The following is a 25,696-nucleotide window of genomic DNA, read 5'->3' on the forward strand; positions in this document are numbered from 1 at the left end:
TGGGATGGGTGGCTCCCCTAGCCGTGGCCCTCTAGCCCTGCTGGAAGAACTTCTAGCTGTCGCTCGGCATGTCCCGAGGTTCTGTTTAATACATCCAGGGAATATGCCATGGATAGGTAGGGGGTTTCCCCATGTCTGTTCCTGGGGATCCGTGTCTCTTCCTTAACGCACGCGCAGTGTCCGACTCTGGTCCATCGCGCATGCTGCTATAAACGTGTCCCCTTGCGGAGCATGAGCATTGAACGGACTGCTGGCTCTTATCCGGTGAGGTCTGGAGAGAGCTGTGTTTAGGGGGTCTGAGACCCAGCGCCCTCCTGCTACGTTGTGACAGCAGTGACACGTGACACTGTAAACTTTGTAGAAAGTCACGCTCAGGAGAAAGATGTTACAGCAACCGGCCGAGAAGGTGAGTTGGATCGTGCAAATAAGATATGGAAGATTTGCAGTATATTGTCAAAGAGCTGATCATCGTAAATGTTGGGAATTCGACATGAGAACTACGCCATGTGTTTGTTTTCCCCACCTCTGTTCATATATTACTGTTTTATTAACCTACTATGTGTCCGTTTTCTCATCCCACATTGCCGAAACCCCGGCAGGGATCATGTTGCTAAGGCGACTCTAGTTAAATTATGTATGGCAATGTCATTTGGACAAAAGTGCCATGTCCAGATGGATTCCACCGTAACATTGGCATTTTGTAGATTTGGCGGTTCCTAGTTTTGACCCCATCTTCCACTCATCCAGTAAATCGGGAGTGTAAGCCAAGTAAACAAGCATTTGCAATTCAATAGGTCTCGCATTTGCAAGAGTTTAGCTATTGGCATCGTACATGACAATGCATTTTATTTATGTTTTAAAAACCATCTCATAAATAAAAGGCATTGTTATTTACAATGCCAATAGCCCAAACTCTCGCAAATGTGAGACCTATTGCATCGCAAATGCTTGTTATTACTGCTATTTTATTCATTAATACAAGACGCCGACAGACATCAAAAGCTATCACTATCTGAAGATTAATTGGCTATTTCTTTATTTTAGGCAGTCACAACCGTTAGGACCTCAAACACTGTTTCTAAGTTGCAAAGAAAACAAACATACCAGCATTCAAATGGACTCAAAGTGACTATATATTTTCTGTCACGTTAACTGTATAATAGATGATTTTATAACTTTGTTTGTGAGTTTAGTCCTAAATTTGCTGTTGTATTTTAATTGAAAAGTATTAGTTTTCCACACATTCAGTGCACTTGTATTACTCGTACAGTTTTAACAAAAGGCATCTACTTAAAAGTAATGCGACAGAAAGAAGTGTGAAGCAAGCAATAGTAGGCTGCCTTGGCTGGAAATTGTTTCATTACCTCTACGTCCCTCGTCCTCGACCCAGTCATACCTAATGAGGTATTCCACTTGACAGGAAACAAAACAGGAAACGCTTTTAGTCTCCACCCACCCTCCTGTCAGGGGCTATAATTACACAGCCTGTTTTGTTTCCTGTCAGTGGACCTGACTGGGACGCTGGGGTAGGTGCTGGGCACTTACCTGCTTCGTGTTGTCCTGTAGTTTCCTCATCTGCTGGGCTCTGGGGGCGCTGATGGACCTTCGTGGGAGTTCCTCGAGTCGGGCTGCTTGGCTTCCTGGACTCCTTCAGGCTCCTGGTTGCCGGTTCTGCTGGGCTGCGCTGGTTTCCTGGGATCCTGTTGCTGCTGCCGGGTGAGTCCTTCCCTGCACTGGGGCCCACCGTTTGTTGTGGTGCCTTCTCTTTGTCTCAGATTTCCGAGTCCCCGGTATTTCTGGTGATCGGCTCTCTTGCCGTCACGGGGTGTTTACTCCTGGCGCATTGCCGCTCGAACGCGGACCTTTACGAAGAGCCCGGGGTGGGGACCGGGTGCTCCGTGTGCGGGCTGCTTCCCTGGGTGTACGGACGTTTTCGGAGCTCCTGGGATGGGGTCCGGGCGCTCCGTGTGTGGGAGCACTCTGGTTTGGCCCAGAGTGCTCCACGGTGCTGTTTCTGGCCGATCTGGCGCGGCCTTTGTTGCGGACCCCCCGGGTGGGGTCCGGGCGCTCCGTGTGCGGTAGTTCCTTGGGAGCGCTCGGCTTTGGCCCCGAGTGCTCCGCGGTGCTGTTTCGGCCCGCTCTGGCGCGACCTTTGTTGCAGAGCGCCCGGGGTGGGGTCCGGGCGCTCCATGTGGGGCACTTTCTCAGGAGCACTCGGGTTGGGTTCCGAGTGCTCCGTTTGGCTTGCCTGGGTCCCGCTGTCTGCGTAGTGCGCCCGGTTGGGCTCCGGTAGCGCTGTGCTGTTGTGGTGCTCCCTGCCTTTCGGGCTGCAGTTTGGTGTGTTTTTCGGCCTTCGGCGGCCGCGATGTGTGGTAATCTACGTTTGGGTCCTGACCACGCCCCCTCCCGCCTCGCTTTCTGTTCAGCTCAGCTGTTTTTTGTTGTGGGCGGTTTCCTGCTTTCTTTTGTTTAAAAAGGGGGGGGGGGTCGCCTTCTGTTCTGTTCCTGCCTTTGATTGGCTTGCTGGGTTCCTGTCTTTGGTGTTTGTTTCACTTGCTGTTTGTTCGTGATGGAGAAGCATCACAAAAAGCGGAAGCATGTGTCTCCCGTTTCCTCTTCCTCTTCCCCTGTGGACAGTGGGGATTCTGCCCCTGCGGGGAAGCGAGCCAGGTTGGATGACGGCAGATTGAAGCACCTGCTTTTGGAGACTTTGTCTGATCTGAAGTCCTCCAAGAAGTCTACTGGAATTCGTTCTGGTGGGGGCGTTGCCTTCTATTCGGACATTTCTTCTTTCGAATCTTCTGATGACGCTTCCTTGGGGGCGGTGGATCTGAAAGGCAAATATGTTTCCAAGGAGTTGTGCCTGACCTGCTTTCTCATGTGCGTGAGAACATGGGTTTTCCGGATGATGCTGTGGCCAGTACTACCTCGGATGCTGTTTTGAAGTAATTTCGGAAGCCTGTTGCTACTTCTCTTCCTATCCATCCATTTGTGATGGATGTCCTCTTGAATGAGTGGAAGGACCCGCATCACATTATGATGCCACGCTTCATGTCGAAACTTTATCCTTTGCAGGACATGGAGGAGTCCTTTCCTGAGTCGGTGCATGTGGATTCCATTGTCGCAAGTTTGGTGGGTCGTCCTTCTATGGCGGATGATATCATTCTTCGTGATGGTGTGGATAAGAAGATTGACTCTGCATTGCGGAAGTCTTATGCTGGTTCTCACCTTGCCATCCGTTCTGGTGTCTATGGTGCTTATGTTGCTCAATCTTTGTAGACTGACTTTAAGACTTTGTTTTCCACGGTGCAGGAGGGCGGCAGTTGCCTGGACTTGCTGGAATCCATGGAGCGTCAGGCCGAATTCCTCTCGGACATTGCCTTCGATTCTGTGAGCGCTCCTGCCTTGTCCTGTGGTTCCTCTATCGCTGCTCGTTGGAATCTGTTGCTGAAGGGTTGGAATACGGACGCCACCCAGAGGTCCAAGGCTTTGCGTTTGCCCTTTACTGGCCCCCATCTATTTGGGGACGCTCTTGAGGATAGGCTTCATAAGGTGTTCAAAGAGCGTAAACATTCTTTTTCCTACCGTCGGCAGCCTTCTCGTAAGGATTTTTCTTATGCCAAGACTTTTCGTCAGCCTTCCAGGTTTCAACAGTCCTCCTTTAAAGGCCCGAGAGGCGCTGGTAGGGGTTTCCCTCGAAAGTTCCAGAAGAAGCCTCCCCGTGATGCTGGACAGGGGCCGCAGCGTTCCTGACTATGCCACCACGGAGGTTGGTCGCGCTGGTGTTGCGCCCGAGGTTGGTGGGAGGTTGTGGTTGTTCCTTCCCGCTTGGCATCTGACGACCTCCGATCAGTGGGTGCTGGATGTCCTGGATCGAGTTTCTGTCCCTTCCTCCTCCCTCGGGCGTGGTGCGGACTCCGACTCCCTTGAGCCGGTCCCGTCGTCAGTCCTTGGTGGACGGTGTTCCAGCTTTGCTCTTGAAGAAGGCGATTGTGCCCGGTCCCCGGTTGGAGTGGGGCCTGGGGACCTATTCGATTGTATTTCTTGTTCCGAAGGTCACAGGAGGGTTTCGGATTGTCATCAATCTCCGGAGTCTGAACTTGTTTGTTCGGAAGATCCCTTTCAAGATGGAGACCTTGCAGTGGGTGGTTCCTTTGATTCAGGCCGGCTGGGTGTTTGCTACGCTGGATCTCCAGGACGCCTATCTTCATGTGCCTGTGGCTCTGGAGGATCAGATGTTCCTGCCTGGAGGGTCGTCATTGGCAGTTTTGTGTCCTTCCGGTTGGTCTCCGGTCCGCTCCCCGCGTGTTCACCAAGGTGGTTGCTCCCTTGGTGGCCCATCTTCACCTCCTGGGTGTGTCGGTGCTCCCCTACCTAGACGATTGGCTGCTCCAGGCTCCTTCCCCGGCGGTCCTGTCTCGGCACCTGTCCTTACGCTAGAGCAACATGGATTTCTTGTGAACTTTCCGAAATGCCAGCTACTTCCTGCAACTCGGAGGACTTTCATAGGGGCCGTCTTCGATTCGGTCCTGGGCAAGATGTTCCTTCCGGATTCCCGGCTTCGGCGTCTTCAGTGTCTGTTGCGGGGGTTGTTGTCCTGGGCTGCGTCTCCCCTCCTTCAGTGGCTCGAGGTTCCGGGTCATATGGCTGCTACTGTCTTCACGGTGCCCTGGGCCAGGGTTCATCTTCGGCCTCTGCTGTGGCATCTTCAACGTTGGGTGCCGTTTCCAGTTCAGGACTATACACTCTCTGTGCTGGTGTCTCTGGAGGTGGTGTCCGCTCTCCAGTGGTGGCTGGATTCCTCCAATCTCTCCAAGGGGATGTGGATTCGCCTGCCACCTCCATTGGTGTTGACGACGGATGCCAGTGCGTCCGGTTGGGGGGCAACTCTGGGTCAGTGGTCTGTTCAGGCTTGTTGGCTCCGGGTGGAGTCCCGACGGTCATCCAATTGGAGGGAGCTTTCTGCAGTGGACCGTTTCTTCCAGGATCGTCTACTGGGGTGCAATGTCCTGGTGAGGTCCAACAACTCAGTGACTGTGGCTTACATCAACCACCAGGGCAGTACTCGCAGTTCTTCATTGAATCTGGTGGCCTGTGTGATTGCGGGTTGGGCGGAGTGTCATCTTCTGGCCCTCTCTGTTCAGCATATCCGGGGTGTGGACAATGTGGTGGCGGATGCTTTGAGTCGCAGGTTTCCGTCTTCTCTGACCCTGTGTCTCTGCCCCCAGGATTTTCCGGATGATCTGTCGGAGGTTCAGGACTCCCCAGCTGGGCTTGTATGCCTCCCGGGCCGATGCCCAACTCTCCCTCTTTTGTTCTCGGACTCCGGAGTTGGGTGCTTGGGGGGTGAGGGCTTTGTCTCTTCAGTGTCCCCCTTGGTTACTGTACGCCTTCCCTCCCTTCCCCCTGATTCCTGCCTTCTTGCTGAAGGTCCAGCGGGTGGGTGCCCGGGTGGTGGCTGTCTTACCTCACTGGCCTCGGAGGTCCTGGTTCCCTTTGTTGTTGAGCCTGGCGGTGGACCCTCCTTGGATTGTTCCCCGCTACCCGTCTCCCCTGAGGTCTCCCTCTCCCTCCCTCCTGGTCCCTCTCACCCTGGCAGTCTGGAGGTTGAAGGGTTGTCTTTTGGAGTCTGGGGTTTGCCTGATCCCCTCATCACTGTGATGCAGGGGTCCCGTAGGAGTTCCACTTTGTCCTCCTACTCTAAGCATTGGGCTTCTTTCTCCTCCTGGTGTTCGGGGCTTGGTCTCTCTCCTGTCTCTTGTCCTATCGCTTCTATCCTTCAGTTTTTTTTTGGATGGGTTTCAGAAGAAGTATGCCTTGTCTACTCTGAAGGGGCAGTGGGCTGCTGTTCGGGCTTTCCGGGATCCGGCTTCGCTCCCGTCTTCGGATGGGTTGTTGGTTCCCGGTTGTTCCGGAGTTTCTCTCTGTCCTCTCCTTCTACTCGTTCTCCGGTTCCTCCTTGGGATCTTTCTTTGGTCCTGGGTGCTCTGCAGTCCTCTCCTTTTGACCCCTTGGAGACTGTGGACCTTAAATTCCTCTCTTTTAAGGTGGCTTTTTTGGTTGCTGTTACTTCTGCTCAGCGGTTGGGTGAGCTCACTGCCTTGCGTTGTTCTCCTCCCTTTTTGCATTTCTTGGATGACACAGTGATCCTTTCTTTGGATCCTGGGTTTGTTCCAAAGATTCGTTCTCGTTTTCATTGCTCTCAGGATTTCATTCTTCCTTCTTTCTGTCCTTCTCCTTCCTCGCCTGCTGAGTTGTTGCTTCACTCCCTGGATGTGAGACGTGCGTTGTCCCGCACTACGGGGTTTCGTTCTTCAGATTCTCTCTTTGTGACCTTTGGTCTGGCTGGTCGGGGTAAGGCTGCCTCCCGTCTTACTCTGGGTCGCTGGATCAAGGCTGTCATTTCTCTTGCTTATCAGGGCTCTGGGTTGCCTTGCCTTTCTGGGGTTCAGGCCCGTTCCACTAGGGGTGTTTCTGCTTCCTGGGCGGCTTTTCATGGGGTTTCCCTTGATGAGATCTGTCGGGCTGGGACTTGGGCGTCTGATTCTACTTTTGTTCGGCACTATCATCTGAACTGTGCTCTGTCTGACTGGACCAATTTTGGTTGTGGTGTGTTGCGTGCTTTGGGGGTTTACCCCCCCCCCCCCCACCCCCCCAATTCTGTGTGTTTATTAAAGTTTTTTCACTTGCTGCACTTCACTTTTTGTGTTCGGTCTCTGTTCTCTGTGTGGTTTGCCAAAGGCCTGCTTGTGGGGTTGCTTTGGTATGCCTCATTAGAAATGACTGGGTCGAGGACGAGGGACGTAGAGGTAATGCTATGATTGCTTACAGGTAATCCCCATTACTCTTAGTCCTACTCGTCCTCGACCCAGTCATACTTCCCACCCACCCTCCCTGTTCAGGTCTTTGTTGCTTGGTATGTCAGGATGTGCTTTATGTTGGCTATGTACTTATAGCCCCTGGCAGGAGGGTGGGTGGAGCCTAAAAGCGTTTCCTGTTTTGTTTCCTGTCAAGTGGAATACCTCATTAGTAATGACTGGGTCGAGGACGAGTAGGACTAAGAGTAATGGGGATTACCGGTAAGTAATCATAGCATTACCTCTACGTCCCTCGTCCTCGACCCAGTCATTACTAATGAGGCATACCAAAGGCTGGTAAGTAATCATAGCATTATTTGTATGACAGAAAGTGCATATGTTTCAAATCTCTTTTACAACTGCAGCATTGAAATGAGTTCAAGATTTTGAACAAGCAAACCAAACAGAGGCATGACCAAAAAACCCAGGATACACTGTGCAGGTTTCATCTCAACCTGTTTAAAAAAAGTCTCGCTTCAGCACCTAGGCATGGCTGGCATGCCATCTAAATGCTACCATTTCCTGTTTTTTTTCGCAAAACGAAGGTTCATTGAATTAACTTAATAGAAAGTCACGATATCACCATTTGTTCCCTTCAAAATAAATAATTAAATCAAGGCAAGAAGACAGAAAACATGACTAACTATTAATTGAGTTGGGATTTGTGTAAAACTAGACTGCATTATCGGCTTGCCTGTACCAGAAAACTCTTACCATTAAAATCATCAATTCTTACCTGAAAGGGTATATAATTCCTCTAATCTGTTGCCATCTCCTCCTCGTTTCTATGTTGTGATATAACTGTAAGGTTTCACAGGGCACCCGGAATGAACCAGAGATAACTTCAGCGAGTTGTGTTCCAGCCTGCAGTAGATAAAACACGTGATCACGGCAGGTAGCAGAGCGCTTTTCATTTGCTGAAAAACTACTCCAGCAGTTCGCACTTGGATCCAATACAAAAAAATGTAGTATTCCGCTCAGCACAGATGTATGTATGTATGTATGTGTGTTCTTATATAGCGCTCGACTAACCCTTGGGCATCTCGGCGCTTGCATTGGGAACCCGTCCTGGCTTTTTCCCCTGTGAGATAACCCGTACTGGGCATCCCCAAGGTGAAAGCCAGGCATCCTGCCGTGGGGGGGGGGGGGCCGTAATGGAGATTAAGCAAGCTATTGCCCAGAGTTGCAGAGTGTGAACCCATGATTCGAGTAGGCACCGAAGTGAGAATTATCGAGTCCGTGGACACTTGGGCTCAGACCCTGCCGCGTCGGGAATTGAACCCTGGTCCCGGGTCTGACTAAAGTTAATTACAGCAGCAGGAGAGGCAGGGACACTGGTCTCTGCTGCCAGCGAGCTCAGCTGTGAGGCAGGCCAGGCTGGAGCCTGCTGTCTGATTGGAAGGGGGAGGCAGAGCAGAGAAAATACACAAGAATGAAAGGGAAACCAGTGTGGTGCTCGTGAAACGGGCGCAGTGCTGAATGTCCACAATTTTTAAAACAAACAACCTAGCAGGAGCCAGGGAGGGAGGCAGCAGTAAAAAGGCTGCAGTAGCACAACTGTGGCATTAAGAGGAGGTAGGAGAAAGAATGCTATATTTGAATGTAAGCAGCTACGGCTCTGAAGCTAAACACAGACAAACAATAACAGAGCAGGAAACCAAGAAAACATAGTCCCCCAAAGAACAGATAAAGAGCCATGGTGGAATTAGACAGTACTAAGTCCCCGCTCTGTAGGATGAGCAGAAGAGAGAAAGGAGAGACAGACCACTAGCAAAGGACACTTACATAGACAAATGAAAAGCAATGTCAAGAAAGAGGATGGAGTTGATGCCCACAGAGCGATTACAGTGGTCCTTGGTGAGGATCTGGCATAAATTAACAATATAGACTAGAGTCAGTACTATATTCCTACTGTCCAGCCGGACAGTGAGATTTAATAAATATCAAGTTAAGGATCTGGAAAGAACAATTAAAGTGGGACACAAACCTGTGTCCTACACATTATAGAAAACCGACAGTAACGAAAATGGTCCAAACACGCAGCCATTGAGGACCACTGTTCTTATAAGTTACCAATACCCAAGGTCCTTGTATACCCCATTGGGTCCCCTTGTTTTTGTTTAAATACACAGAGTGATTACAGCAGATCTCGAAGAGACAGCTGCGCTGTCCAGCTTGACGTAATAAAAACGTAATTGTCCTGTCGGCTGCTCCTACCCAGTGGGGCAGAGTGGTACACCCACAGGCTGCACTCATGCCTACATTTTGGGACAAATAAGGAGGTTTAGAAAAAAAACAAGGGAACTAATTTCTCTATGAGCTTGCATTAAAGTGAACGAAGATTTAAGCGGGAAAAAAGTAACATAATGTCATTCATGGTGTAAAAAAGCATGTGTCTCCCACTTGATTTATGTATTGGAATATGTGACTGGTGGTGTGGGAAGGACGGCATCACACCTTTATGTCTATAGTTTGGAGACATGAAGAGAGTTGGATTAAACTGATTTTGCCTCTGGACACAACATCTCCTCAAACAATAGGTAAGTTTCCCACATCTTTATTACAATTAAGCCAGTGTGGGGAACTCTGCTTCGCTCGTGGAGTTTGCAGTTTTTTGCACTCAGCGCAGCTTGTGGAGTTCTAAAAAACTCTGCTCCTCGAAGCAGCGTGAGTGAGGAAAATCCAAAGCTAGACCACTTCCCAGCGAGATTTCCCAACGTGAATGGTCGCGACCCCTCCCGTTAAGAAACCTTCCGTTCACTTTGAGAAAGCAGCCGCTCGAGTAGAACTTCTACATGAGCTGCAGAAAGAAGCAGCTCCCTCTTATACTGGGCGAAATGGTGTTGGCGCTGATTTTATAGCACAGGACAAACACCCAGCACGAAAAATCAGGGCTAACGGCGCAAGGTAACCCACTCTGCCACTTGTGGAATACTGCATATCTTGGCAGAGTTTATTTGTCACTTCTCCTCGAACTCCACCCAGACTTAATTACAATACAGTGTCAGTAGACCCAGCTCCTGTACAAAAGTTTGGAAAGCCTTTCTAGGCAAAGGGCTTTGCCGTAAGAAATAAGGAGTCTGCTGCCCAAGGCCTTGCGAGTTCTCTGAATCTTTATGCAATGCCTTGGGATCAGTATCTTGAGCTACATCTGGGTTGTCCAACAGTAGTTCCACCATCTTAGTTATTCTCAGTGCTTACTTGTTAAAATGAAATACGTGCCAGATACCTCATCAGGAGGCCCCTGCAGCTTGCACCACAATTTCCCCTGCTAGCACTGCCAATCATAGTCCTAACACAACTACTAACCATCACGTTCTTACAAGTGTGACAATCCACACTATTACAGGCCACCCAAAGCTATAAGAATGTCTTGGGTGGCATGTATTAGTCTTTTTTTAATGAATTAATAAACATCTCTAAATTAGACAGACAGCACCACCATGTGGCAGACTGCCATAAGTGCCAGTGTTGACAATCAAGTGCCGGCGCCGGTGCCATGCACTGGAAACCACTGGCTCAAATTAACCACTGGTTATTCTAAGCTTTAGTCTGCATGGGATTCTGACTTCGACGTGTTTGCAAAGTAAGAAATATTACTGGTCACTACTTATCTGTCTTGTGAGCACTGACAAGGATGTCTCTGACAGTTATTACTGCCTAGCAATCTGGCTCAAATGAGAGGAGAATTGATGGCGCTATCCAGAAAGACTAATGAATTGAAAGTGAAACAGCTCATCTGTCATTAAAACTCATAGACTTCTTGCCTGGAATATTGCAAACATGGATCCTAAAATCTCTTGAGGTGAGTGTTTTAGCATGTGTTGGACAGAGGAGAAGGGAAAACAGAAGAACTATAAACAGCTCCAATTTCTGCAGCTTGGAGAAACCAGATGGAGGGTGCTGGCCACATATTCTCATCTTATCAACAAGCCAGAGTCCAAGTGTTTTAAGTAAGAAAAGTTTGGCTCGACAATGCCCCAAAGACTGTTTTACCAAGTGGTTGATGGGTTATGTTTTCATTTATGCATGGGAGCCTGCTATCGCAGTATGAAAGCCCATACCTAATTTCCCTTTTACAGGCAAAGTGTGACGTCTGTAATTAAGGAAATGTCATGGGTGCTCAACTGTAATGGTATTACAGTTGAGTTGTGATGTCATAATGCCTGTTTATATAACTATGACTGTGTTTAAAAAAAAAAAATATGAGTTGTATTAAACTGAACCCAATATTTTTTTTAAAAAAAACATCTGACTGCTCTTTGGTGTATTTAATGTTGCAGCCCAAATTCTAATTTTATTAATCCTGTCTCTTTCATATGAAAAAGCATCAACAAGGAAGTCATTTGTGGGAGGGTGATGGTGTGACAATGTATTATGAGGAATAAAGTACCTTGTGATGTACAATATAGGGATATTGCAAGACACATCGAAGTTTCATGACCTTACAGAGAAATTCTTCCTTCAACGTCGTTCCTCTATACAGTACCTGAACTCCTTGGTGAGTTGCATAATCCTTAGAAGGTACGAAGGAGGTACTTAATCCCATATGTAGAAGTACTGAGCAACATTACCGAACCTAGACCAACACCGGATCACAAAAACAGTTGATTATTCCATATCAACTACCTGAAAATGTTTACCACAAGAACACCTGCAAGCCCTAATCACCATAGTAAAGAATTCTGACATTCGTAATCTACAGAGAGAATATATCGTATACCCTTCGGACAAATTTCCTGACCTAAACAAAACAGAAAACATGGGAAACGGAACACAAAGAGACTTGATGAAGTACTTTAGTCCTTTTCTCCAGATAAGCTTGGATGAATTTCACTGCAGCTGAATTCCGCCGAGATGCGTGCAACACAGCTTACACTGACCACCACAATCCAGCGCTCGGCTCATTCAAGACAAAAAGCAGAAACTGCTTGATGCCCTTATCATCAAGGAATCCACCAGTGAGGGGAATGTCCCAGTCGATTTGATGCCTAAATAAGATAGAAGTTCAGTTCTAAACTACCCAGGTGTACCAAGAGCCTCTCACAGTCCTTCATCCAGATACCCTGTAACCAAAACAAGGTCTTTGTTGTTTCCTGTGAGTTATCTAAACTACATAAAACAGTGCTTTGACTTCTAAATTGAAGCATGGGGTCTTCTAACAACATACCAGGCCAGTCTCAATGAATGCTTGATATATATATATATCGATCCCAAATAAATTTCTTCATAGAAGGTACTATAACCCCCCTCCCCCCACCTTCCTCCTTCCAGTCGTCGGCTGGCTACAGGATTAGGATGAATCTGAGATTTGTGTCACCATAAGAATTACCCATATGCATTAGCTATAGCGCCGCAGACGCGCCGCTGGCACACTGAAGGCGCTGAAAAATCAAGCCCGTCTGCGCCCAGTGACAGGGACCCTGCTTCACGGACCCCCCACCGATACGACTCAGCCGCCCTCCTCGCACTCAACCCCGAAAGGAACAACAACTGCCAGCTGTCTACACCGAAAACCACCCACGGCCAGTTCTCTTGCCGACCCTGCTGACAATCCTTCACCATCCTCCGCACTCCCACGACCACCGCACACCTGCCGGATGCCAGCACCTCCAAAGCCCTGAAGTGCCTCCTCCTCAACGTGCGCTCACTGCACAGACATGCCGTAGAGATCTGGAACTTCCTCAACACCCTCTCGCCAGACGTCGCCTCTTCACGGAAACCTGGACCAACACCTCCTCTGCCCCTGACATCGCCACTGCCATTCCTGACGGACACAAGATCCAGAGGAATGACCGCCCCACCCGCCCAGGAGGAGGACTCGTGCATCGCACACAAGAGCTCCCTCCGACTCTCCACCTCCAGCACGAGCGACTCCCCTTTCGCCACCAAACACCTTCACTTCCAGATCCAGCCCAGCCCCAGAACAACGCTTCACAGCACCCTCACCTACAGGGTCCCTGGACCTCATGCCTCTTTCTTTCACCACTACCATTGCCGACCTCATCGCATCCCACGCCATTACCTCCATGGACTTCATACTCATTGGAGACCTCAACTTCCACCTCAACAACCGAAATGACCCCAACTCCACCGCCCTTCTGGACAACCTCGCCATCAGACTGAAACAGCTCGTCATCACGCCTACCCACAATGTTGGACACACCCTCGACCCCATCTTCGCAGGAGGGAACAACATCCGCTTCAGCCACAACATGCAGCCCCTCTGGATGGACCACCACTGCATACACTTCTCTTTCAACACTGCCACCGCTCACAAACCCACTCCACGTCCACCATGAAGGAACTGGAGCAAGGTCACAGAGGAGCACCTCAACTCCACCCTCATCCTCGACACCCCCGCCCCTCCTCAACCGACGCCAACACTGCAGCCAAGGAACTACATCGATGGATCACTAACTAAGCAGACAAGCTCGCAACCCTGACAGACAACAACCCTTGAAGGCCACCTAGTTCACCACCAACCTCCAAGAATCCTGACTAACCTGCAGACATCTCGAAAAACGATGGAGGAACAGGAAAACCACTGAACACCATACCATCTACAAGAACGCCATGACAAAATACCACCAACTCATAAGATCCATCAACAGGACCTTCATCCGGAACAATATCCTCAGCAACTCGAAGGGACTCGTCAGCATCATCCAGCAATTCACCAAACCCCCCAGCGAAGCCACCAACATCACACCATCCCAGGACCTCTGCAACAAGCTCGGCACCTACTTCCTCTTGAAAATCAAGGCCCTCTGTGACAACTTCAGCGATCAGACTCCAGAAACCGCCTTTTCCTCCAGCGACGACAGCCAGCCCACTATCACCGCCTGGACCCCGGTCACCACCGAAGATACCTCCACGACCATGCAGAGCACTCACTCAGGAGCCCCCATGGACCCCTGCCAACTGCACACCTTCCTCAGAGCCACCACCGCCATAACGCCCGAGCTACGACGCAGCATCAACTCCACCTTCGAATCCAGCACTTTCCCCGACGTCTAGAAAGGCGCAGAAGTCAACCCCCTCCTCAAGAAACCCTCTGCAGACCCGACGGACCTGAAAAACTACCGGCCCATCTCTCTCCTTTCCTTCACAGCAAACGTCACCAAGAAGATCGTCAACGCCCAGCTGACAAACTTCATCGAAGCGAACGCCATCCTAGACTCTTCCCAATCCAGATTCCGCAGTAACCACAGCAACGAGACTGCCCTCCTCGCCGCCACAGACGACATCCGCACGCTCCTCAACCAAGGCCACACCACGGCCCTCATCCTACTAGACCTCTCCGCAGCCTTCAACACTGTCTCCCACTGCACTCTCGCAGCCAGACTCCAAGAAGCCGGCATACATGGAACCTCCCTCGACTGGCTCCGCTCCTTCCTCGCCAGCAGAACCGAAAGGAAAAGACTCCTGCCTTTCCTTTCCGAACCCACAGTGATCAACTGTGGAGTACCCCAAGGATGATCGCTCAGTCTCACGCTCTTCAATATCTACAAGGACCCCTCGCCGCCATCGTAAGACAGCATGGACTCAACTCAGTATCCTACGCCAACGACACCCGGCTGATCCTCTCCCTCACGAAAGACCCCAAAGCCACCAGACTCAGCTTCCAGGAAGGAATGAAATACATCGCAGCTTGGATGAGCAGCAGCTATCTGAAGTGCAACTCGGAGAAGACAGAAGTCCTCGTCCTTGGACCCACCCCCTCAGCTTGGGAAAACATCTGGTGGCCCACCGCCCTCGGCAACCCCTCCATCTCCACGGACCACGCCCGGAACCTCAGCATCATACTCGACTCCTCCCTCACCATGACCCGCCAGATCAACGCCGTCACCTCCACCTGCTTTAACACCCTGCATATTCGCAAGTCCTTCAAGTGGATCCCCCGAAGCCAGAAAGACCATCACCCACGCACTTATAACAAGCAGACTGGACTATGGAAACCCCCTCTATGCTGGAATCATCAAATCCCTGCTACGCAAATTCCAGACCATCCAGAACACCGCGGCCAACTCAACCTCAACGAAAGATTCTCCTTCCGTACCCATAAGTAACCGCCACTCAGCTGACCTCACCCTAGCAGAAACCCCATGCATATGCAGAACCAGAGCGGTGGAAGAGCCTTCGCCTACGTCACGGCTACGGCTTGGAACGAGCTACCTGTCAACATTAGATGCTCCCCTGTTCGGCACACCTTCAGGAAGTGCCTTAAGACCTGGCTTTTTGGCTAACTCTGAGCTGCAACCACCTCCCTACCCCCCTCCCCCCCCCCCGCCCCAGCACCTTGAGACCCTCATGGGTGAGTAGCACGTTTCACAATTCTCTGATTGATTGATTGATTGATTCAACTGCCCATGGATGTACAATATTTGGGGGAGGAAGCACTTAAATTATTTTTCAAAAATATGGTTGAAATTTATTATGGAAGAGAGACAACCACGGTTGTAGACATGTCTACAGTTTGCACTGCTGTTAGCCAGGAGGTTACTGGCTATCGTGTGGACGATTAAGGACTTGCCCAGAAATATCTGCTGATTCTGGGACATGTGTCACATTATTGTGATTCAGAGTACTAGAACCTTGTGAACAGTAAGCAATATGTGGTAAAGTTCCACAAACAGGTGTTGACTGATCTACAGAAGTGACCAGAATTGTATGATCCTGTCTAATGGCACAGGAGCTTACATTTTCAGCCATGATCAGAGTCTGCAAATGAGCGAACTGCAAAAGATCGGGGTTTAACTTAAGTGGTTGGTGGATTTGTTGGAGTTTGGCCTGACTTGCCTGTTTGTTCATACTTTGATTCATGTTGGCTGTACTATTGTAATCCAACAAGATGAAGGGTGTTTGGCCCTCATTATGGCTGGATTACAGAGCATATTTGTAGCCTAGAACTCCTAGTTGAGGACATGTTGCAGGGAACTCTTTGCAAATTTTACCAATCTCCTTAACAAAGTCTTGATAGAGAAAAATCTTTCATTTTAAAGTGGACATTAATGAAATTATAATGCCTTATGTTCTGTCTAGGTTTTGTTTAATGTGATGTATTTTACCTACTGTGAATGGTATTGCGATAATTGTAATAAAATAGGCATGAATCTTTCTGGATAAGCCCTCTAATCATTACCTTTCCCATCTTTTAGTAGAACATGTCTAAGGCTTAGTGTTTAGTATGATTATCTAAGATAGTTAGAGGTTTGTGCATAAGGCTGATATGCTCATTAGATTGATCTTTTTTAGAAGGTATACAATTTGTTTCTTTTAACCTTAATTTAAATTTTAGAAGTCCCTACAGTAGCTTCTATCATATCTCTTCTATTAAGTCAGAGTGAGTAACACAGTGTTAACTATAGTAAAAAGGGAGAGGCACTCAGGCAAAACCAAACACAAAACTCTCTTTGGCATATTCACCTTATTGCGATTAGATGAAGACAAGAGCTTTCATCTCCACCATTCTGCCGTTTTTATCGCACCGGATACAGAACCAGCCTTTAAAAACAAAGGGTCAAATATTAGAGGCGGAGCTATGAAATAAATCTAAAATGATGAACACGTAATGTATCATAACTGGTATCAAAGGTAAATAGGCAAATTCAATCTTATAAAACAAGTCATTGAACCATGTTAGGGAAGGCAAACCTGAGTTGACTCTGTCTGTGATCCTCCCATACTGCATACTACTGGATGGTCTACGTGAATTGTCTTTTAAGTCAAAGTGAATGTGAACAAAGGACAGAAGAGCTAATTCTGTCACCCATAACTGTTGGCAATTTTGAAATTCATAGGAATTGACAATATTTTAGTGGGCATGAAATCAACTATTATAGAAATTTGTTGATGTCATTTTGTTGAAAATGTTGTATTGGTTGCTTTTAGGATTGTTTAGGATTTTAGCGTTTTGGCAGGAATAAATGTATCCATAGAATCCCAGCTTTTCCCCAATGCGGATGACTCTCAGTTTTTGTTATGTCTGAAGAACGGGGAGACTTCTCAAAGCTGCTATGCTCTTTATATATGGATGAATTAAAACAAACTTCTCAAAGCTAAATTCGAAAAAGATGGAAATTGTTGTCTTAATGGCCATATAGGATTCTGATCAGATCTTTACTGGCCCAGGGAAATGGGCACAGCACCTACACCCAATTTGATGGCAAAAAGTCTGGGTATAATAATCGAACACAAACTCTCAATGAGACAGCAAATTAATTATGTGGTCTTGAAAGGCGTTTTTATTCCTCAGACAACAAGGAAACTCACTGTATACTTTTCTTCTGTTGCACTGAAATCAAACATGGCAGCAATGATTGGAGGAAGGATTGACTATTCTAACAGTATTTAGTCAGGACTGTGAGCTAAAACGCCTTCAGAAACTTTAGAATGATCTAGCGCGGCTGGTGCTACAGGCTCCTTATAGAACACATACTCTCCAGTTGTTAAATCAAATTCATTGGCTGCTAATAGCAAAATCCATCCAATTCAAGGGCTATTGCTTAACCTTCAACGCTGTTCATGGCTTAGTCCCAGATTTCTTTTATAAAAGGTATACCTAGGCATACGCCTACTATAGATTTACGTTCAACCACGGCTTCTCTTTTAGTGGTACCCAGGTACCGTAAAGTAGAGTAGGAGGTTACAGGTTCTCAATTCTAGCCCCCAAGGTATGGAACTCCCTTCCAACATCTATTAGGACAGTAACATCCCTGCAACCTTTCAGACTGGTATTGAAAACATGGCTATTAAAGAAAGTGTTTGGTTCTGGAAGGTAGCAACTGACCTCATAAGAGCAGCACTTCCCAAGGGCTTAGCGCTATGATACCTTTGGGTGAACGAGTGTTATACAAGTCCTCATAGCCATAACCCTTTGTAATGCCTAATTGAAACACACTGAAATAGTAGCTGTTCTGGATTTTGAAGGTATTGCTTATTCCTAAAACAAAAGCAATTACATTTCTTCTCGTGCTTGTGTTAGTGTAGATATATAAATGATCAAGATTTGCAAGTTGATATTTCAAATGAATAAACATATAAATATTCATTATGTTAAGGTACACATTTTTAAAAGGCTTGTTGTTGTTGCACATAAAATGTATTTTTATCCAGTTGTAGCCGTAGGATGGCAGCTTCATTATCATATTTTCGCCCCATTAGATGGTTGCAACGTGGACTTTCTCAATGCTTAGGTTAATGATCACAATCTGCATCCTGATGGTCGAAGTGAGCAAGTCAATCGGGCCTGAAAGCAATATTTTGGTGGTTTTGAGGCTGCACCCAGAAGGCTGGGTATGATATCCAAAAGCAGATGTTATGTAAAATAGCTCTCAGCTAAAAGCTTCTCCACTTTTCTGTACTTCTGGATTCCATCCATGAATGTACCTCTAGGCTTACCCATTTGCCCTGTGCCATCTTTAGTCAGGTCCATGCATTCAATTCATAAAGAACTAGTCCTGCATCTCAAGCAAGCTAAAAGCACATACAATAAATATGCTGATTCACACTGTAAGTGTGCACCACATTATTCTGTTGGGGATTCGATTTGGTAGTCACCTTATTTACAATTCTCTGGTTCTCTCCCCAAATTCAAACCGCAATTTGTTGACCCAATCCACGTCATTAATCTCATCAATCCTGTAGCTAAGCGATTGGCCTTGCTTGCACATTGCAGAATACATCCTGTTTTCATGTGTCCCTGCTTATCTCTTGTACTCTCATCCTCTTTTTGTTAAACTCCTTCCCCCTGTTTTTGGATGAGCCTGAGGAAGAATAAATGTTGAAGCTATTTTGTATTCTCGTTTTAACGTTCGAGAATTGCAGTACTTCATTGTTTGGAAGGGGAGACAGTCCTTCTGATAGATCCTAGGAGCCAGACTTCTATGCGTACTTCATGAAAATGTCTGGGTTAAAAACAAGTCAGACTCATTATTCCAGCGAGTACTGCAAAGAGTTGCCTGACAGTGCTTCTATATTTGTGAATTTTCTACTTCCAGAAGTTCGTTTCCCCAGCCTAGGCCCCTCAATGCCCCCCCCCCGCTCCTCCCCACCCCATTTAACCTTTCTTTTTTTGTGGCTCTCTTTGCAGGTATTTCATAAGGCTTTTTTAATGTCTGTCTTCTGGCTAATCTTTGCTTAGCTTACAGCATTCCTTCCTGCTTACTAGTTCAGAACCAACCTGAGACCACTGTCCCGTTCCACCTTTTGAGTCTTCATGTCCCTTTGGCTCAATGGTGTTGAGTATTATACTGACATTGGTGTTACCTGACATTTACGCTATAAACAAATTATTGCACATTGAACCTACTCTGTTACAGGTCCCGGTGCGAATCGGATTCTCTTGTACTCCTGTTCTTTCTCTCCCTTCCCTTATCCAGTTTCCCCATAACCTGGCATTTCAGCTCCTTTTCCCTCTAAACAGGAACTGAGCATCCTAGGTGCTATGGAGTAGACGGGCTACCCTTTTAGTCCTCTTGATGGGCCCTAACACTTTCTGTTAAAAACCTGAGTGCCTTTGAGTTCTGTAACTTGCTAGCTGTAGGGATTAGAAATTTCAGTAATTGATCTTGTAAGTCTGATGGCCTGTGTACCACCATAGCAGTGCTGCAATGTGTGCAGAACAAGCGAAAGACTTGTTCCTGAAGAGTCCAGCCAAGTTATAGAATTTAAAGTCTATAAAACGTCCTTGCAGATTTCTTTGAGTGGGCTCCAATACTAATGGAGTGGTAGAACTGCTGAAAATTGTAGAAAAAATCGGAGTTAACCTGGGTTTAAAGACTGCATCTGTGGGCAGCAGAGCCTTAGCCATGGAGAAAAGTGTGAAGGCCATTTCTTCCATTACTAAGAAGTTGGGTGCTAAGAGGATCAATGTTATTTAAAAAAGTGTATGCTGGAAAAACCGTCACTGCAGTATCTTACGGGGCTGGGGTCTGGAGGATGGTGGCAATTGATCCACTCCAAAGAATAGAAGATAGCTTCTATAAAAGACTGTTAGCACTTCCAAGCAGTTTTGCAAATTACATGTGCCACACTGAGTTAGAGGCCCCATAAAGCTCAGATATAGTGAGACTCAACCTGATTATGTTATGGCATTTGATTTGGAAGAGAGTTATGGTCAGTGTAACCCAAAATATCATCAAGGACTGTTTGGCCCTATACAATGTACACAGGGTGGCCTGGCTGCAATATGTAACAAGCATTGGCATAGCCAATAGGTCTCGCCTTTGGGACCTTATAAGTGTTTAGCCATGCAACAGTTGCATAACTAAACACTTATAAGGTCCCAAAAGCGAGACCTATTGGCTATGCCATGCGGCCGTGAAAGTGATCGCGATCGTGATCAAACGTCAAAGCGGCCGTGCGGCGGCGAAAGTGAAAGTAATCGCGGTAAAAGTGGCGCGCGCTTCCGCACACATGCACTGTAGCTCTAGGCTGGCCTGGTAGCACTTTTTGGAGCCCTCCCAATAAGTCTCGCCAGACCAGCGCATGCGCTGGGTCAGGCGAGACCTAAAAACAGCACTGGGAAGTCTGGGGGTGGGGGGACTTATTTGTTAACCCTTCCAGCTGCAGAAAGAACTATGTCCAAAGATAGAATTAAGCAAACCTTTTGGACAAATCGGCAAGTGTTTGAGCTGAAGCTAGTCGCACTGAAAACTCAGTAAAGTTATATTTCACATGCCCCCTTTTCACCCAGGTGGACGAGTCGCATTTGATATTCGTGATAAACCCGTAACACCGTTTTATACTAGCTAGATTTCGTATGCATTTTATTCCGTTAATGATGGGTTTCCCAAAGACTACTTTTTTTTCACTAAATGATCTTGCAGCATGTTCCCGTGATAAAAGGTCTGCAAGTCTGATTTGCATATATTATTCTTTTGTGGTTTTTACACCTCATAGAGAAAGAGTTATATTCTCTCCCTTCTGAGAAAATTCAATTTTAAACAATGTCGTCCTGCACTCTATTGCATTATACAACCATCTAATCCTTTTACCTGCTATAGCACGGCATCGTTCTTATGGTCCTCGTGGACAAATAGGAAGGCCTGACAGAGACGGATAGGGGAGGAGAAAAGGGTGATGTCGGACTTTAAGACTGATGGCATAATGTATTTTATGCGTATGTGGGGTTGCCCTTTTTAGCTTATGTTTATATATTTAGTTTTAAATATATTTTAATGGCATTTGCTACATGATATCTCTGTATATTTGATGACAATATCAAACTACGAGACAGGTCGGAGAGATTGGATTAGCAATGCAAAAAGGGAATTATTGAAACCATCTTTTGAGGGCACAATGCACTTCATATTATTGTGATGATTTAGATCAAAAGCACAACGCACTTTAAATAGGTGGGGTGCCCACATTTGAAGCTTCAACACACTTTATATATTTATATCCATGTGGTATGTGTATATGTTGTTGATTACCATTAATGAATTTTTATCTTTACCCACGTGGTATTTTATCATAGATGTTTTTAATTATGTACTTTATATGCTCTGGGAACTTTGCAAAATAAAGACTTGAATGAGTGATTGATTGATTAACTGCATCTGTCAGACCTATACATGACTTTATCAGCTAATACCAGTTATTGAAAATGTTCATATCTCTCCTTCACAATCTTACACTTGTTAGGCCTGAGCAAGCTGACCCATCCCCCAATTAACAAGAAAGAGAAGCTTTGTAAAAGCCACAAAAATAGAACTGAGGAAGAACCATCAATTGGATATAAGTCACAGAGAAGCATCTTCTACTGCCTGAAATGCCTTTACATTAGATTTTTCTTTTTTACCTCAATAGCCTAACAAATCTGTTAAACACTTTGGAATCTGCTTTTATAAATGAAACTTGGGGGCCCAAACCCCCCAAAAGAGGCTGAAGCAGTGCTTTTTCATCATCAGACTTTGATGTAGAGTAAAAGAGAGCAAAACACAAAAAGGAGAAAGAAGGAAAAACCGTGAAAGGGAGGAAGTAGAAGTGAAAATAAACATGCAAGAATGAGATAAAAAGCCAGGGAGTGTCTGGTTGTAGATTAGAGAGGAAGGAGGTGTAATCAAGACTACAAACCCTCTGTATTTGGCACTGAGACGTTTGATAGCGCCGGCTGTGGGCTTCTGAGCAAAACTTTATTTGTATACAAACTATGCACTGTGCTAAAGATATATGTTTATTCACCAGGCCTAACCCACAGTCCATACCTGATCCAACATGCTCTTGGATATGATGACTTTTTGGATAGTGCCTACTAAAAAGTCTGCATACTTTCTCCATTTGTACTCTGCATAGATTTGCATTGATTACTATAGGAGCCCATGTAATAGTTACTCCCAGTGACTTTCACTGGAATGGTTTAAACTAATTTTCTCTACTTTCCTTTTTTCCATTATATTTTTCGGTTAAAAGTTAGTCTGTTTTCCTTATATTTTATATTCCTGTAAATGCATCATGATGTTGTGCTTTCCAAAAATATTGCTCCAGCGTATTCTGGCACACCCTAAAGAACTGAAATACATTTATAGTCTGTTGTAGTCATGTTATGTCATCCTTCTCCTAATCATGTCATGTTCCATTCCCTCTCTCCTTCCTCCACCATTTCTTGATGAGATTTGGGAACCATCCATACCCTGGAAGGAATGGGAAAAATTGATTGTTTCTTATCTTATAGCGATAGGGGCAATTTCTTTTTCTCTCAGGAAGCAACACATTTTATTACATAATATAGGTATTCAGGGAAGAAAAGTGCATGAAAATATAACTGATTCGGAGTGTGATTCGGGGGGGGCATCAAGAAGATGTTTATACGTCAACCCTTCGCAAGTTGGAAAAACATTTTGATCAAAGAGTAAACGTAGTATTAGAAAGATATTCATTTTTGTGCAGAGTGCAAGGGAAAAATTAGAAGGTCACAAGTTACATAGCAGTGTTAAGAGGAATGGCTAATTTATGCGAACTTGGTTCCTTGAGTGATTCCCTCACCAGAGACCAATTAGTTGTACAAATAACCCAAAAATTCAAGACAAGCTTCTAACTGGCAATCCCGATTTTAAGGTCGCGCTGGAACTCGCAAAGAGTGTTGAACACACAGCAGAATGCATTAGAGAAATGAAGCAGAGTAACATTTCAGACACAATACATGTGGTAAAGAACCCTTCTAGCCCAGACGCACCAACAAGTGAGATTGGAGAAGAAAATAAAAGCATGGATCAACTTAACAAGAAAACAGGATAGGAAAGAAGGGAGAGAATGAAGTGTTATCGCTGTAGTAACTACAACCATTTAGCTAACTATCTGTACTGTCCAGCACGTACTGTGGTGTGTAGGAAATGCAACAAGATTTTGCCAGATTGTGCAAGAATCTCAATATAGATAAGAAAAATGTACATACAACTTGTGAAGTGGGGGATGGAGGGGCAAGTACATATTCCACGTTGTGAGCCAGGTTGCAGGCGATGAAATGGAAAAGGAATACAGCCACCTCACTTGTGATATTGCATTGGATGGAGTTAAAGTGAAGGTCTATGCGGATTCACGATCACCTTATACATTCTTTTTTTTATTTTGTTTTTTTAATTGATTATTTGATTATATTAGTTTAAAGAGATGTTTCAGGGAAAGAGCTATGTAATTCAACAGGCTGACATTGGGATACAATAATGACCCAGTACTCTTAGAGGGGATGTTGACTATGCAGATTTCATTCAAGGGTCGCAGTACAGTAGGAAAAATGTACTTAACAAAGAAAATATCTATCTTCTTAGGCTGGGCTCACCAAAAAGATACGGAAATCAAACTTTTTTCCATCAACTCTGAACCTGTCTTCATGGTAGGAGAGGGAAGTCGTTGTGTTGATGTGTGTAAGGAATTCTCCAAAGTTTTTTCTGAGGAGTTAGGCTTCTTAAAGAATTAGTTCCGGTGGTACAAAAAGTTAGACCTATACCGCATTTAATGCAAGACCCACTTAAAGAGGAATTAAATAGATTGGTGTCCCAAGGCATTATAGAACCCATAAAGCGCTTGTTATGGCTTGCTCCGATTGTAGCCACCCAGAAGTTGAGGGTAGAGGCTTACGGCTCTGTGTGGATTTGAGAGACCTAATGCTAACATTTGTGTGGACAGATTACCCCTTCCCTGTATAAATAAGATGATTATTGTGATGGGGGAAGCTGAATTTTTTAGTTTTATTGACCTTTCCTCCACATACCATCAAATTGAGTTGCATCCTGAATCTAGATGTTTAACATCCTTTATTACACCTTTTGGGGCCAATAGGTTTTGCAGAATGCCATAAGGCCTTGCGTCAACGGCTGCAGTTTTCCAAAGAGTTATGCAGAAGGTCTTCTAAGGGATAAAAGGCGTTCTTTGCTTCCAGGGGGACATTCTGATTTATGGAGTTTCCGAACAGCAACACAATTTCACATTAAAAAAAGTTTTGAGGGCCCTCAGGAGGGCTGGGCTAACAATCAGGAAGGATAAGTGTCAAATTGGTGTGGAGTCTGTTGACTATTTAGGTCATACTATCTCAAAATTGGATTTGGTCAAGGCAGTGAGGGAAGCACCTCCTCCCATAAACAGAGGAACTTAAATCGTTCCTTGGATTGGTTGATTACATGTGTAAATATGTCAACATTTTTGCTGATTTAACTGCGCCTTTGAGATCCTTATTAAAAAAAGGAGTTTAGTTTCAATGGGGTTCGAAATGCCAGCGTTCCTTCGAGGCTACCAAGAAAGCTATTTTTGAAGCACCGTCTCCAGGGAACTTTGACACCCGCAGGAAAAATGTTTTTGACAACCGAAGCTAGTGGCTTAGGTGCATCATTGACTCAGATGGTTGAAGGTAAAGAAATACTTTTTGCATTTGCTTCAAGAGCTATAAAGGATGCAGCGCGCAACTATTCCACTGTCGAGCGTGAAGCTGTAGCATGTTTTTGGGCCATTGGCAGGGGTGGAGGAATCATATTTCCCGACGCCCGACCATATTGTTTTTATTGGTGGGCAAGAAGATTTAATGTCTATTGTGTCCGACGGACAAGTAGACATTAAATCACGTAAAGAAAATAGGCTGTGGGCACTCTGGAGCTCACAGCCAATCATACAAGCTTGCCGAGAGCCTTTGGAGACCTCCGATTGGCTAGCAGCCCATGACTTCACTGGGCTCTAGCCAGTGATTGGTTGGGGAGTGAATCGTCACTCAATCTCAGCAAGCAGTTGTACTTCGGGACCGTTGCGAGCGAGGCAATTACATTTGAGGTAAAATTAAAGCACTGCCATAGCGCCCGCCACCACTGCTAGAGTGTTATTTTGCCCAGCTTGCATACAGATTGCACTGAAATATTGGAATAGAACATGTCTGCCTGCTGACGGACCGTCTCTAATGCGGCGTCATTGTGGCTGCAGAAAGTGCAGGCTCTCATCGCTGCTATTGCCGACTGCGCACGTTTCTATTGGTATGCAGAGTGGATTAAAACTCCCTTTCATACCAGATGTCTGACACAGATTGGGCAATTTCTCTCACAAATGGGCGATATCTTTCCCATTTGTGTGAGAAAATGCTCAATTGGCCAGTGCCTATTTTTCGGGCTTAATTTAGCCCGTTGTGCGCATTTTTTTTTAAGCTGCAGCGGCGCCTCAGCGTAGTCGCTGCAGTTTATCTTTCCTAATTGTAAAAGGACACTTAACTGTTCCCATGACATTGCGGGCGGCATGGGCACTGCACATATCAAGTTGCATCACATTAGTGCCTGGACTTCATACTCATCTGCGGGAGTTAAAAATACATTTTATTTTTTAAAGCGAAAGTAGCCGTCTCAATGTTCTGATGCTGAAGG

The 25,696-nt window shown here is 46.1% G+C and overlaps 1 protein-coding gene across 2 annotated transcripts in view; it reads left to right on the forward strand.

Annotated features, from left to right (window-relative positions):
* Positions 1-235: 235 nt before the first annotated feature.
* Positions 236-25,696, forward strand: part of LOC146866791 (uncharacterized) — a 178,538-nt gene continuing 153,077 nt past the window's right edge. For both annotated transcript variants that reach the window (XM_085601341.1, XM_085601331.1), the window contains exon 1: positions 236-406. In XM_085601341.1, the coding sequence (XP_085457467.1) occupies positions 383-406 (24 nt within the window). In that variant the 5' untranslated portion in view covers positions 236-382. The remainder of the gene's footprint in view (positions 407-25,696) is intronic.

This window comes from Triturus cristatus, chromosome 1_2 (genome assembly GCF_964204655.1).
Source record: "Triturus cristatus chromosome 1_2, aTriCri1.1, whole genome shotgun sequence".
Classification (NCBI taxonomy): Eukaryota; Metazoa; Chordata; class Amphibia; order Caudata; family Salamandridae; genus Triturus; species Triturus cristatus.